The 16,421-nt window shown below is 37.3% G+C and overlaps 1 protein-coding gene across 5 annotated transcripts in view; it reads right to left on the bottom strand.

The window, feature by feature from the left end:
- Positions 1-16,421, bottom strand: part of PPFIA1 (PTPRF interacting protein alpha 1) — a 106,477-nt gene that overhangs the window by 9,868 nt on the left and 80,188 nt on the right. For 2 of the 5 annotated variants that reach the window (XM_059722739.1, XM_059722740.1), the window contains exons 20-25: positions 10,003-10,084; positions 9,698-9,898; positions 7,915-7,977; positions 3,412-3,587; positions 3,228-3,325; positions 1,222-1,397 (exon numbers count right to left, since the gene is read on the bottom strand). In XM_059722739.1, coding sequence (XP_059578722.1) covers positions 1,222-1,397; positions 3,228-3,325; positions 3,412-3,587; positions 7,915-7,977; positions 9,698-9,898; positions 10,003-10,084 — 796 coding nt within the window. The other 3 variants (XM_059722742.1, XM_006270338.4, XM_059722741.1) reach the window with 3 other exon arrangements.

Genomic DNA, 16,421 nt, shown 5'->3' with positions numbered 1-16,421 from the left:
CTATTATTGCTTTAGTACAGCATTAATTTAGTCTTTGCCAAGTTACAGTAACTTACTTTCTAAAGAATTTAAACAGAATTAAATCCTGAAATGTAGTCATCGGCTAGACTTTCCCTATAATCATCATAAGTTAGACTCTCCCTACACCTGAAAAAGGGTATTTATGTCTGAAAGCTTGCAAAGAACAATTTTTTCAACTATTTAGTTAGTCTAATAAAATATATCACATTTATCCAAAGAACCTTGTCTGTCATCAGCTACTGTATCTGTAATGGACAAACTCATTTTATCACACTGAAAATGAAATGGTTACAATAAAACTTCTGGAAGTTTTTTGTTGTATTTGTAAAGCAAAAAAACATGTCACAGGTGCAATCAAAAATAAACAATTGATAAGTAAAGGATACATCAATTTAGAGAAGACAGACCAAAAGAAAACCAACTCTTGTTTAAAATACAAGGGTGAATCTAGGGAGGCTACCAAGGTGTGGTCATATCTCCCTTCCTCCACCACCCTTGCCACTTTCCACAGCTGACCCAGACACAGGGGGAGCCCCAGAACCACTCCTGTCCTTCTTCGGCACTGAGCTGCAGCTGGGCAGTGTGCCAGGTTCAGAAGAGGATATTGGAAGCAGGGGTTTTCTTCTTCCTCTGCCTACCCCCTGCTCCCCACAACAGATGGCAGCAGGCACTGGAAGGAGGAACCCCTTCCTTCCATCCCCTCCCCTCCCCTCCCCTCCCCCCTCCACTTCTGCAGGCACAGGGGGAACCACAGGAGCCACTCCTGCCCCACTCCACCACAAGATTATAGAGAGCAGCTGTGCAGGATGCCAGACTTGGCCAAGAGCAGTGGCAGCAGGCATGTCCCCTTTTCCAGGGCCTGCTCCTTGCCAAGATCCCCAATGTCCTCAAGCCAGCCTCAGGGTTCCAGCCACATCTCACCCCATTGTCTGAAAGGCGGTGTGCCACACCCCTCTATTGGAAATCCTAAATCCACTCATGTTGAAATATAAGTTAATTAGAACATACAGCATATATAATGGAAAATATAAGAATTAAAAAAAAAACAACACCCTGGTATGCCCACAGGTATCTAGCAGAAGAGACTAAAAACAAGTTTCAAATATTTAAAATTCTGTATTTGTTTTCATAAAACAAACAGGCAGGATAGCATGTTTTATTAACACGTGTAGAAAGTCATCAAGTTACCATAAGCATTACCTGCGTGTTCTGAGTGGGTATTTGTAACAACAGAGCTAATGCATTATAATCAAAAGTTTCATCTAAGGCCACAAGTGCACCATGAACTCCACTTTCTATAAGGTTATTTGCATATTCTTTAAGACCAATTGACAGTACCCAGTGGATCATTCTGTCATTGCTCCAGACGAGTACATCTATAAGACAAAAACAAACCCATATATAAACATATAGTCACTAGTCTCATTTCATCTACAATTTACTGGTAGAGGGTCAGTCTGTCACTCAGGCAGTCAACAGTAAAGCCCCAACTATACCCTTATATAGTAAACTTATTTGATAGTCAGTTCATTTTATGCTACAATTAAAAAGGTCAAAAGAAGTGCCAGAGCCAAAACAGAAGGTAGGTAACAGCAGGGGAACAGAGGCAGCAAGGGAGGTACAGAGGGTGATGAAGGCAGCAGCTGTAGCTCTGAGAACAAAATCAGGTCAGGGCTGGAGTAAGAGCTGCAGCAGCTACCTGCAGCCCCCCCCCCCCCCCCCAACTCCTGTACTCCAATCCAAGACAAAACTTCCCCCAACCCCAGCTGAAGGGGGAGAAAAGGGGGAGGAGAAAGAAACCGTGTTTTATATTTGAGTAAATACAGTAACACAAGATTCCTCCCTAAACAAGGGAGAAAACTGTTTTCTGGCATACCCTTTACATATTGTAGCTTACTGAATGTTGTGCTTTAAGGGAGGACATTGGGTGCTGGTGGGAAATAGCTCAGCCTTCTCTCCTGCTCCCTCCCAATATACCTATTTTTAATTTTTTTTAATTTTTTTTTTTTAAAGAGAAAGAAACATTTGTGACAGCAGTATAACCATTCAACTCCATAGATAATATAACAGCAAAATTAGGGCAATGAAAACACCATTAGCTTCTTTAGTTCACACTTGGAAATTTGGTTGTTTTTTTTTAAATAAATATAATTCCATGGCATATTTGAAACAACTTGTTTAAATATATCTGAGCTCTTATGCATCCCCTTCCTGAACGTTGATGCTTTGTTCCTTCCTTAAATATGATCTGTCGCTTTCTGCTACTTCTACTTTATGTAACTGAGTTAGTGTGGAGATGAAAGAACTTTAAAAAAAAAAAATCACACATAGTAAGCTGAAGAAAATGACCTAAAATGTTTCAAGTTTGGGGAGGACTTTCATAATAAACTACTGTGAAGATTCTGCTATTAATATATACCCAATTTTAAAAACTGTTTAAAAGAGAAAGGGAGGGGGGAAAACCCCATTCTGACAACTGACATATGCACAGTCATTCTGAACGTCAAGAGGGAAAGGAAAAGAAAGTATTTGAAGAGTTGGAGAGTAATAACTGAGGCTTTTGACAATAGGGGAGGTATGAAAAAGTTTGAAAATCTGGATAGCTGATGCCCAAGATGGTGGTTAAGGCTTTTGGCATGGGGAAAAAAGATAAAACTCTCTCTCCTCTTTCCAAATGGAAGATTCTTTTCTTTTATGAGAGTGTTTAAGCCATCGCCCCATTTACTACTTCTATCCTCTGTTTTATGTTCATCAGTGAATCCAACAAATAGAAAAATGTCAGAGATGCTTGTCATTAAGATCACTAATGCACTAGTTACTTATTCAAGAATAGTAACACAGCCATCAGAATCCAGAGTTAATTTCAAAACAACACAGAAAAACATAACACAGAAAAATGGGGACGTCTATCAGTTTAGGTGATGTCTTTTAAAATAAAATGTTATATGTTTCTTTGGTTCACATATCCCAGATTTCCTTCAGAACAATAAGGGGTGTTTTTTTTTTGAAGTAAGTAAAAGCTCAGGTTTTGACAGCTGTGTGCACATGGGTGATTCCATAGCCAAGGAACTGTTGATGATAAGACCCTGCTGTCAAACATCTTGCACCTGAAACTTCTATGACCCTGTGAGAGAGACGCCTTCCAAATTAAAGTAACTGTGCTTATTTAAATAATAAAAATTGAGTCATCTTATAATGAGATTAACCTTTTATTTCATTCTGGCTTTCTTCTCTTTTTCTTTCAAGTTCTTTTCGGTCATAATTTAATCTTCGCAGACACATAATACCACACTGGAAACTATTCCTATTTAGAAAAGAAAATAGATTTCAGATAACAGCTGAAGTATTTACTGAGGAGTGTGATCTCATGAATATTTATTTTCTCTTTACCTGTGAAAACTGTCAACCATTTTAAGCTGCCCACGGAGATCTTTCTTAGTCAAGTGATCCAGCATTCTAGCATCAACGAGACATTCCATGAAGTAGCTGCGATACTGAGGGAGCCCCAAACTAGGGAGCCATTCATTACCAATCCATTCGTGGTTCATATCACCATATGCTAAAGTCTGTTTTTGAAAAGGTAAGATTTAAAAGTAAATTTACTCAATTCAAAAGGCAAAAAGATCCTAACTATATGCTTTCCATTGATATTTCAGAATTAATGGAAAGGCAAAACTTATAACTAACTTTGTTAGTTTGTAAAAAAAAGAAGCTATTGAAAGGGTTGAGTTGAAATATGCCACTTTACTTTTTTTTTTTTTTTTTAATTAAAGAATCCTTAGGGAAAAAAAGGAGTATTGATATTCAATAAACTTTCCATTGATTTCTGGTTACTTTTTCATGAATTTTTTGCACATTCCTCAAATTCAGACAATATAATCATGACAATATAACCTAGACCTTTATTTTCACAAGCGATGAATATACCATGTCTCATGAAAAAAAATTGAAAAAACTCTATAAAGGTGGTATAGTATAGTTTTATATTTCTTATGACAAATCACAAAGTTAAAAAAACCACCTCACTGTGGAATATGAACATATTAGGAGTTTTGTGGAATTTATGCTAGTTAAAAATAAATAAATAAACAAACCCCCCATATGATATACCATGCTATGGACTCATAAAACTTTAACTGCTACTCCTTATTCTACAAGGTGTGAAAGAGTCCTAAACAGTTCCACTGCAAGGTTTTCCAGATATGTCCAGAGGCAACTGGAAATTATACAACTAATCATGTTCTTCTGCCTTTGAAAAGTCTGCCCCCTAACTCCCCAATATGTACTTTCATGAAACGGGCAAAATGAGAACTACCGTATTTACTTGAATACAAGATGAACCCTAATTAGGATTCTACAAATGCAAAATGTATAAAATTGGTTATAAGTTTCCAGATGCAGAATCAAATTATTGGAGGTTGGCCTTGAAGTTGTCTTCCCTGCTGTAGCAGCAGGAGAGGGACAAATCTGGAGGATCAGATTTACCTTTTCCCACCCAACTTCTTCCTGCAGCCCCTTTCCACCCCGTACCATCGGATCCTGCTCTCCACAAGCACATGGAAGTGAGGGGCAAATTTGAAAAACACTGGCCTTGAAATAAATATGCCTCTAGTATTTTTCATATAGTACCCACAGACTTAGTTCTTCCAGAATTGATACATTTTATCTTTTTGAAACTGCCTGAGGCATACCTGTTCTAAAACTTGAAGCACACTTTTAAGTAACACTTTGGCACCTACTTATATATAATACAAATGATGCCTAACCTTATTCCAAAGCCAGAAGGCTCATGATTTACCATACAGATCTGGCTAGGCCCCAACAGAATCAACAGCATTTTAAGTCATGGTGACCCCACAGCTCAGCATGTGTGTGTTCTCCAGATAACAACCACAAAAGAGCCATTTGCCAATTAGCCCCACCTCCATTCATGACTAGAACCAGGTGTTCTTGTCACAAGTCCTAAGAGCCTCCAAAAAATGTATAGGCAGATGTGGCAGAGGGCAACCTGGTCCAGCTCTACCTTATAGAGGGCAGGGCCACACTAATCAAATGTGATAGGCTAAGGAGGTGACAGAGGTATTCTGGGTGAACTGTTTGGGACCCCATTCAGTGATGTTTGTCAGACTTTGCAAGCTGGTGAAAAAAACTGGAATCATGGGAAAAGGGAAAGGCACAGCTCAGCTGTGAAGAGGAAGGCAAAAGATATTTAATGTAGTGGCTCACCGTGACTTGGAAAAGAGTCAGCAATGAAGGGGAGTATGCTCAATGGCAACTATCATTCATCTTATTCAGATGGGCTGCGCTAACTTATCCTTGTGGTACATTACCATTGGCTTCTTGACCTATCAGCTAAGATCCAATGTAGCATTTTTGCACCAAGGAAAGGCTGCCTCTGGTCCTTCTGGTGCTGGCCTGGTATTGTAGTACCTCCAGGCCTGGTGCTAGTTCCCTGTGGAGGGAATTCCCACCCATGTGGGACATGGCCATGTGTTTTACAGACATGGACAGTGTGGACTGCATTCAATCAACTTTATGGTTGGTTTCCATTACTAAGCAAATGCTGCTTTTGGCAGTAGTTTAAGGCTAGGCAAAGTGTGAAATGGGGTTTCTTTGCATGTAGATATAAGCAAACAGGCTTTTTCCCCCCAGGGTGAAAAAGCCCTGGGTGGGGAAGGGCTCATCTTGTATTCAACTAAATACAGTATTATCATTTCCATAAGAACACTATGCTAGTCTAGCCAGGAAATGAGATACAGTACAATTCAAAGATATGGGTCAGACATGTCGTGGAAACACACACAGAGTACTTTTGGGTCAGGTCAGCAGAAGCTTTTATTCAAAAGAAACTACAGCTGTAGGGGGAGTTCCAAAGTGACATGGATTTCCCAAGCACTTGGAAGGGGTCCCCCCCCAAGAGCAAAATCAGGAGGCTTATATACTTTTTAACAGTCGCTTACAACTCACGTGATCATATAGTGAAATTAGCATGAAAAGCGGCTATAATATTACTTCATTATTTCTTTGCTGTTATCAGGATGGGAATTATGGGGGAGGTAGGGTTAGTTCACAAACCTCCTTCTTGCACCTGGAAATCTACTTTGTACATACTTTTTTTTTCTACCTTCAAGGCTGCGGTGAGCGAAGCATTTGCAGAAGAGTTACAAAGAACAAACACTTGCCCTTATCTGTTCTACTGTACCGAGCCAGCAATTCTACACAAAGCGGTTATGTCATCTTATAACTAAAATAATCAAAGTTTAAGGCATATATTTTTTCTGATTCCACAGACAGAAGCCTTTGTCAATTACAAAATTTACCATTTCTTATACATAAAGGAGGATTGACTATACTTCTGGACACTTATCCATCCTTACTTTAAAAGGTACAAAGAGGATTTATCAGAGCTTTAAGGCAAAACAGTTATCCAAGATGGACTACACAGGTAACACAAAAATATGCTGGGCTTGGACTGCTGAGCATCTCTTAAGGATGGTGATTATGCTAGTGATGAGGCTGAATAGGGCTCCTATAGCAGGCAGGTATTTTCCTTGAACCATTAACCTGCCACAAGCCTTCAGGTTTTAGAGACCAAAGTTATTTTGTTTCTAACATTGTGGTTTGAACAACAAAACAAATCCAATGTCACAGACGTCAGGTATGTAATAGTTTTCCTATTTTCTGCAATATTGCAAACTAGAGAACAAGTACATCAGATGACTAACGATAACAGTGGGGTTGGAGTGCTGTTATAGCCATAATGGGCCAGGAAGTATCTGAGGCACAGATGCGTGTGTGGCATATTTTACTGGACCAACTACTTAGCTGAGAGAACTGCTGGACAATATTTTAAGTATTAAATGCCCTTCCTCAGGTTGCACTTCCTGAGTAAAGGTACTTGATGCCCAAGAACCTGCCCAAGAGCTATCCTACTTATAGACTGGTCCAATAAAGCTAAATGCAAACATTCTAACAATAGCAGGATGTTTAATGTTTTATTCAGTAGTTTTAGTGATAAGAGGAAACACAATATATATTTTTTTATTTATAGCCTCTGTGGTGCCCACTGCATTGCAATTAACTCCCGCCCCCAGTTTTTCAAATTTTAGCATGATGTGTTGGCAAGTCTTAAAGAACTATAACATACCTTGATGACTCACTAGTAGAGTTTTTCACATATGCATTGATATTTTAAAAGCTTACTATCAATAAAAACTATATTATAAAAATACACACCAAAATAAAGATTTTTCGTGCTCTAATTGCATATGATGGTTTACTTATATAGTATAATATATTGTGTAAAATTTCCAACCTGAGCCCAGCTTCCCTCCTCATCTTCCTGATGTTATGTGGTTAGAAAAGCAAAAGAACACACAAATGTTAGTATTTAAATTTAGTAATGAAACTATTTCAAGGGTGCAGTAGAACTGAATCAACTATGAGACGCACTAAAAAGAGCTAAAGAATGCAAGTACCATGCATTAAAAACAAAACCCCCCAAAAATCAGTTTTCATGGAAGTCGGAAAACCCTTGCACTGATTAGGTTTTCTGTAAAGGAAAAAAAAGATGTTTGCAAATCACTGAACCAGCCTCCATAGCACAATAAGTAAAGAATTTGGTAATCCCCGCTTATGAAATCTAGAAAGAGTTCTCCAAACATTTTGCCTATGTTAAGAATTGAGATTTTTTTTTCCCCTACTGAAAAAGCGTAACATGATGCAATTTATAATTTCACACAAGGTTAGTAACTAAAGAAAGTTATAATCCTAAAGAATTTAACTTGCTTTAAAACTGCTATTATTTTAAGAGATTAAGAGAGAGACGATTCAAGCATTCAAAAAAGTGGGAAAAGCACTGTAAAGAACAGAAGTGGCAGTGCTGTAACTAACCGTTTGTGGTGTGGCTGTAAGATTTTCCATTTCTTCATGTGTTACCCAGACATTTCCCGTGGTCTAATATGACCCCACAGTGAATCAATCACATCCAATGAAAGGACAGCAGTAACAAAAGAGGAAAGGTTGCAGAATATATAAGCAATAGGTACATATAAGGAGCAGGCATGGGCAAAAGCAATGCTTTCTGAAGTTTTACATTTAAAATTTATTTAAAATGATAATGAAGAATAAAAGCCCACTGACATGGACACCTCCCTTCAGAGATCATTTAACAAACCATGGAATGCATTAAGCAGATTTTACCAATGGAATCATAAATTCTGACAACTACTGCAATCTAAGATATACACTGACCTAAACTCGTTCTAAATTAGCTGGCTCATAGCAACACAATCCAAAATGATATTTTGGATAGCACTGCATACTTAGTTATATAGTGTTATGCAAAAAAAAAAAATCAAAAGCATCTAAATAATTCCTGCCCTCATTTTATCATCTATTTGTTCTTAACTATACAATTTCTGTCAGTGTGCCTCTGGCCAATATTCTAACAAAACTCAAGCAACAGATTCTTCTACCTCTGTACATTCGTAAGCTTTCTTTTATTCAACCTTTTCACTAGGAAGACAGGTTTTGATCTACTAGATGTGTCACATGCACTTTACCAAAATTATCAATAAATAAACAATTTTGGCTTTCCACACAGGTAGGCACTCCATTCAAAGGTTTACAGAAAAAACAATACAATAAAGTCAAATTAATCCTCTGAACTCAGGACCTATACAAATCGCCTTTACAGTGAACAGAAGATCAGGTGTGGTAAGAATGCATGATGAGACCCTGCATGAGATTGCACCTAACTCATTTGAGAATCTAGTGTTGTCATATACAGCAATGTAACTTGATCTTGGTCAAAAAGCCAAGATGCAATTATTACTGCAGTTCTTCCATATCTGTATAAATCTATTAGCAAATTTTTATCTAATTGGAATCACCTATGAAGAATCTACACTAATAATTGGAGAACTGTTTATATTTTCAGATACACTGTGGCATTATGGAAAACAGTGTTTAGTAACTCTCGTCTTCTGATAAACTGTTCTACTTTTGTTAGAAGTTGGTAGCAGCTGCACGAACAAATTTCTCTGCAGCAGTTGTTTATTTCCTTATAGGATATTGAAGCCATGTCCAGATATGGGACACTGCAGTCAACAAGGGTTTATCTACATGATACAGTTTGTAGGATCAGAGCAAAAATAACCTGGGACTGAGATGCTTTCATGACTCAAAATTGTATCAGACCTTTTGTTCACTTAGTAGTTTATTTTCTGAACCACATACACTTTGATATCACTATCTTTCTGAGATCCCAAACTAAAATTCTCTCCTTTATTTACAGTTTATTTTGGCCAACAATATTTGCAAAATAAACTTGTCAAATTACACACTTTCTAAATACTTCAGCGGACACTGACAAATGTAGCCATGCTGAGCTGAAAACCAACCACCTGCGCACCTACTAAAAATCCAATATATTTCTTTATTTATTTCTACAGTACTATATAGCATTTGCTTTACATTACTAAACATTTTAGCAATGAACAGATTATCAAATCTTACAACTGTTATTTGACATGAAAAAGAAAATGATCTACCTGTGCTGCTGCTCAATTTAATTTATGAAGCCCCAATGTTTACTAAAGTAAAATATGTTTTCTTCTGTTTCAATAATGATTTTTCTCCTACAATATATTAAGTTAGTTCCAATGATTCTTACCGTTCGTGATGTAGGAGGGGCAGACGGACTTGTTAGGGACATGATCTCTTGAATGGCAAGCCTCAGTTTCAATCTGTGTAGAGGATTACTGATTCCAATTTCACGCTGTATTTCTGTATCAGACAAGGCTGACATGATAGCACCACTTTTCACATTTGCTCGACAAGCAGCCACATACCACGCTGGCATTCCCACCCATAACTGGCAAACAAAAAATAGGATACAAATGGAATTTTATATTTTTCCCCCAAATCTTATGCTACAAGATTACATAGAATAGTTTACATTTAAAAGGGATTGTTTACCTCTAACCACACAACTACAGTAGGTCCGTCCCATTGTGCAAAAGGTAGACCTTGCCTTCTAGCTTCCTCAAGCAATTCATGCCTAAAATATAGGAGTAATTATTATAAGGAACAGAATATATTAGGGTGAATACTAAATTTAAATGCATTTCACTGATTCACAAATTATTTTCCTCCTTCACTTTTTTTCTTCTTTTAGTAATCTTTTTAGTTAACTTAAATAGCCTCAGGAAGAGCCAGTCATAACAAATGCTGAATTGCATGCATCATTTTATAACGTTATCAGAGATGAAATTTCCGAAATACTGCATCCTACTTTTTGGAACTGAAAGATCCTCAATGTTGACACAGAGGGCCACAATCCTCTTACCCTATTTCTAAGTGAGGGGGGGTCTCAATTAATTGTGAGGCGGATTACAAGGACTACTGATATCAAAGGCTGAGAGCCACTAATCCATTCTAGTGAGACACTGGTCAGACATTTAAAATAGAGATAACATACTCTTAGTGCAGCAAAACTGCTTTATTCCCTTGTAAAAGATTACTGTGATTCACTAATACAATATATTGCTCTTAGTATAGCGTCTTAGTAATAAATACTTTACATTTTAAAATATTCAGTAAATTATCTGAAAAAAATCTGATGTGCTTCTTAATTTTAATTTATAATTGTACATGTCAGATGCACATGAACATCCTTTTCTGCCAAAAGCAATTTCTTCAGGGGAGAATTTTTATGCATCTGAAAGCACAATTTGGACAAATCTGTTTAGCATTTAAATGCTAATATACTTGGTTTTAAAAGAGTAAAAAAAAAAAAAAAATGAATAAGGTGGACTAGTCAAGGATTCTAATGTCTATATTAAAGTAACTGTAAACCAGTATTTGTGAAAACAATATCCAGAGAAGTAGTTCCAGGTATGATTTCACTACAGTTATATTTTTTACCTGGGGAAACTTATGTAACACCTTATATAATGAGATTCAGTTTTAAAATGTTAAGACTATAGTAGTGGTTTCTCCTCTGCAGGGAAACTATGAACATAGAATGAACAGTATAATCTTAATTATTTGTATTTAAATATCCATAAATGCATTGTATGAGCTACAAGGACAGCTGAAGGGGTTGCAAAAGGTGGCAATCACCTTCTATCATGACTAAAACCCAGGCAGACAGGAAGATATCTGTCATGTGAAAATGATTACATGTAAATAGTGCCAAGTACCTGCATAAAAGTAAAAGTGAAGAAAAAAAAAAAAATCAAACGAAAATTTAAATCTGGGCTGACAGCATGACTCTAGGAGTTGATGGTGTAAGTTTTTCCTCTCCCCCTCCAAATTAGAGCTAGGTCTTATTTGAGGACTTGTGCTAAAACACTTCAGTTATTTTCCCTCTTCCTTGGTCATCCCAGCTTATAAAGGTCAGGCAACTCCTGTTCGTGTATTTATGCATTTTATTTATTTTTAAAATATAAATATTTCACCCAGAAATTTCTTTAGTTTCATAGATGCTAGGGTCAGAAGGGACCTCAACAGATCATTGAGTCTGACCCCCTACCTAGGCAGGAGAGTGCTGGGCTCAGATGACCCCAGCCAGATGCCTATCCAGCCTTCTCTTAAAGACCCCAGAAGTAGGGGAGAGCACCACCTCCCTTGGAAGCCCATTCCAAATTTTGGCATCCTTACTGTGAAGAAGTTTTTCCTGATATCTAGCCTAAATCTGCTCTCTGCCAGTTTGTGACCATTGTCTGTTGCTACCCCAAGAGGTGCCCTGCTGAACAGAGCATCTCCAATCCCTTGCTGCGTCCCCCTAATGAATTTGTAGGCAGCCACAAGATCACCTCTCAGCCTTCTCTTGAGGAGTCTGAAGAGATCCAGGTCCCTCAGTCTCTCCTCACAGGGCTTGTTCTGTAAGCCCCAACCACACGAGTGGTTCTGCTCCAGACCCTCTCAAGTCTATCAACATCCTTCTTGAAGTATAGCACCCAAAACTGGATGCAGTACTCCAACTACGATCTGACCAATGCCGCATAGAGGGGAAGTATCACCTCCTTGGTTTTATTTGTCATGTATGTGCTGATTCATGATAAAGTGTGGTAAGCTTTGCTGATGATTTCATCATACTGATGACTCATGTTCATCTTGGAATCCATTATGACCCTGAGATCCCTTTCCACTTCTGTGCTGCTGAGAGGGTCTCTTCCCGGCCAGTAGGTGTGCTAGATATTTTTGCACCCTAGGTGCAGCACTCTGCACTTGTCCTTGTTGTACTGCATCCTACTGTGTTCTGCCTGCTTTTCCAACCTGTCCAGGTCTGCCTGCAATCATTCCCTAACCTCCGGAGTGTGCACTTCACCCCACAATTTAGTACTGTCCACAAACTTGGACAGAGTACACTTCACAGCTACATCCAAGTCACCAATGAAGATATTGAAGAGTACAGGTCCAAGGACTGAACCATACTATACTAGTTATTTATCTGCCTCTAGCATAGTATTGAAAATAAAGTTTGCAACAGCAAGATGCAGTATTTCTTCACTCTTTCTATTTTTAACTATTAAAGTCAACAGCAGTGTCCACACTTAAAGAACTATGAAAAAGTCAGAGGTTTTAGAAGATTACCACACTAGACAGATTTTGAGAGAGCTTACTTATAGACTCTTGTAGTTTTACATATCATAAGATTATTTTAAATTAGAAACACATTATAACATAATTATGCTCGGGGTACACAGAAGCTTCACATATCAACATCTTAGGAATTCCAGTAGACAAAAAGACTATCCCACATGAAAAACAGAAGCTGCCATCACTTATTTTATGTTCCTCCCATGTCTTTTCATCTACAGACTATAGGCTCCCCAGGAGGACCTTGTTCTTAGATGGCTACAGTAACTGGTATGCAATTAATTAAAGAATCGACTTTAAGAACAAAGAATAAAGCCTGACATTATGCCTCAAGTCCAGTTACTATTCCAAACCATATGATTTTCCAAATATGTTTAATTAGTTATGTATTGCCCCATAAACGTATCGCTCTCCCTTTATAAGGTTACCTTTCTTTATGAAAACCCAACCTTTCAGGACTTTCAAATTAGGACATAAAAGTTAAAATAAAGTCACCAGGAGATTATAAAATCCCTGTGTTTCCTATTGAATAACTTTCCAATAATCTTATGCTACTGTTATGCATACTTAATAAATGTACATGAATATAGCTGTCAAATTATTATAAATAAGGAATTAAAATTAGTCTCACTTGCAGAATGGAGGGTAACATGGGTATTATGTTTTTTTATTACAATGTGGATTGAGCAGGAAAAGCATTAAGTTCTTATGCGATAAAGCACAATAGCCCAATTTACAAATAGACAGCCCTAACATTGAAAAATGAAAAAAAAATCTAGTACTATTAAACAGCTTTCCAAAATACAACTGAAGTTCAAGTTTTAAATAATGCTGTATAATAATTTAAATTAAATAGCAAATACTTCACAGTGTAAGACAAGATATTGACAGAAATATTATAAAGCCATTTGATTAAGTATCATTGGTCTTTCACTATGAATACTTTAGCAAAGTGTTTACTGCCTAACATCTCCTTTTGTGGGGGAAACAAAAAGCACATAATATACTGAATAAATAGAGCATTTAATACACCAGAATATAATTTTCAAACAAAAAATTCTCATACACCCACAACAATCCTGATAAAATAAATATAAACTTACCCTGATTTTGCACTACCACATCAAATCGTAAACAAAAGAAAAATAAAAAGAAATAAAGGAAAAAACATAAAACTAAGATGAAACTGAACTCAAAATACAGACAAAAATATAAACATTTAAATACAGTAACTGAATTTAAATACAAAAGAGGATTGTATGCATGGCTTCAAATAAAGCAGTAACAAAGCCTGCTTCACATTTGAGTGTGGATGCAGAAATTAAAAAGATGTCATGATGCAGGGAAAATGCATATAAAATAGCTATTTAATGATTACTACTATATTTAATGTCTATTTTAGGATACAGAAAATAAACAACTCTTAATCCATTTAATAAAAGCTACCTTTCTGAAGACAGTAGTGCAACTGAGGGGAAGAAAGAGGAAGTAGACTCAGACAGCAGCCCTATATGTCACCTTTTGGGGGTGGGACAGGACAGCTGCAAAAACAGGTGCGACCATGGAGACAGGTAATTGTGCCTCTGTGATCAGCACTGCAAAAGCCACTGCTATTCCAATAGTTGAGCAGCTGCCCAAGGGGCAGAGCTGCCTGGCTACCCTTCTGCCTAAAGGTGTTACTTATGTTTATAAATTATTTTTAAAATGCAATGTGGAAAAAGTTGTTGACCCAGTCTGATATTATTCACCAATTATGTTTTTGAAACTGAGCAGTTAGCCTTGAGAACTTGCTCAGATTTTTTTTTTTTTTTTAATGGCTAGGGCAAATTGCAAATCATTGTAGTTGGTGGGGGGGGGTAGTTTATGGTTGTTGTTTTTTGTGACATGACTATCCCCATAAAGCCAACACAGGATAGTCTTTTGATATTTCAGACATATTTTTCTTTCTTGTATTCAGTGAATGCATATTGTCAGGATTTTGTAACAGAATAAAAACTATTTTCCTAGGTCTATGAAAATACTAAATCTTAAGCACACACAGGACTAAGAGTACTATACTTTGCCCCTCACGGGCAGTAAAATTAAAAATAAACTACACAATTGGGGTTTTTTTTTACATCAACAAAATCTTACTATCATAGCCTAAAATTTTACAGGAATACATCTTATTAATATGAAAATCACTATGAAACCCACATTAGATGGAGCAGTAAAGCAAATAACACTGTTTAACATCACTGGATGCTCAGAATTAAGAATTCTAGTACAAGATAGATCACAATGTCTTGAAGTTTGATCTTAGGTAAATCACTGAACCTCCAACAATAATTCATCATTTGTAAATTACACATGTAATTGCTATTCCGCACAATAAGTAGTTTTAAAATAATGACAACACTAAAGACACATTCATTTGCAAAAGAAAGTTCTGAGATTTTTCCTAGAAATCTTTTTCTTGTGGCTTTTGTTTATTTTTAACTAGAGGCCAAGCAGAATAGTAATAATATGACCCTGAAAAAAAAATGTTCATGTTCTAAGTGCGATTCCACGCTCGAAGCGAGAACTACAGTCCAACTATGGAGTTGGATGGTAAAACCACACAGCTGTTATTAGCAGTAAAACTGCTGAGCCTGGCCAAAATAGCCAGCACAATTAACACAAGATAACCAATGCCTTTACCACTGAAATCTAGCAGGATGACAAATGGCTGATGATACATCCCTGATATAAACAGCTGCCTGTATTATTATTCCTGGGTGTTTTAAGTGGTGGGGAACCCTAAAATAAGGAAACTTCTCAAATCCCCCCCCCCAAAACAAATAGGAACAGCTATGGTAGTAGTATGAGGGAAGGGTGGGGAGGTTAGAGGGTGGGAGAGGAAACGGTTCCTTGCATCAAGGCAGTTTTAAGAGCAATGTATCATGTCTTTAACCTCAAACAAAAAATGCTTGGCACAGAAGTTTTTTTTAAATATTACCAACAGTCTTGACAAAGCAAGCATAAAGCTTTCTGCATTTGCTAAGGAACTTGAATATTTTCAGCCTTAGAAAAGCCACTGTATTTAAAAATAATAAATGTATAAAAGGAAGCACATTTGATTTTTCTATTATTTCTAAAGATAAATAGAGAAGACTTTCAGATTTACACCTGATCTTTAATTAGGTTACAGCCTTAGCAGACATCACATTTTTGGTGCAACTGAGGTACATGATTAACATGCAGAGCTGCGAAGGAAGGCAGGAACTGTGTTGGCATGGGCAGAGGTGGAAATCCTTCCACTGGGTCAGGCAGCCCCGTGTCCTGGTTCAGATCTCAGGGATCAGCCATGGAATGGTTATCTCAGACTTGAAGGCTACCCCATGCCCAATCCTGACATCAGCTGATCATAGGGATCTGAATGGGAGTATCCCCAGAGCTGACAGTCATGCAATTGTCATTTAAAGAATTTTATGCTTGATCCTAAAAATAACGCATCCTGCCATGAATATCTGGCATGGCAGATCATGTGATTTTTGGGATTTGGTATAAAATCTCTCAGATTCTACTTGTGTGATTATTTAATCATCTGTCAGGGGCCTCAGTTGCTGACCGAGAAAGCTACTGTATTTGGGTCAACTAAAACCAGTAACAATCTATGTAGGGGTGCATGGTCTCGATTTCGAAATATACAACTCAGTTACAGTCAACTAACACCTTGTTAACTAGGTCAGTGGGAAGGATCCACGGAATCTGCTCAAAAGGGTTCAGAAGCTTTTAATTCTACCAGTTGAGTATTATCTTACAGAAGAATA

Source organism: Alligator mississippiensis, chromosome 2 (assembly GCF_030867095.1).
Source record: "Alligator mississippiensis isolate rAllMis1 chromosome 2, rAllMis1, whole genome shotgun sequence".
Taxonomy (NCBI): domain Eukaryota; kingdom Metazoa; phylum Chordata; order Crocodylia; family Alligatoridae; genus Alligator; species Alligator mississippiensis.
The sequence above is the reverse complement of the archived record's forward strand: the minus strand, read 5'-3'. Positions and strand labels throughout refer to the sequence as shown.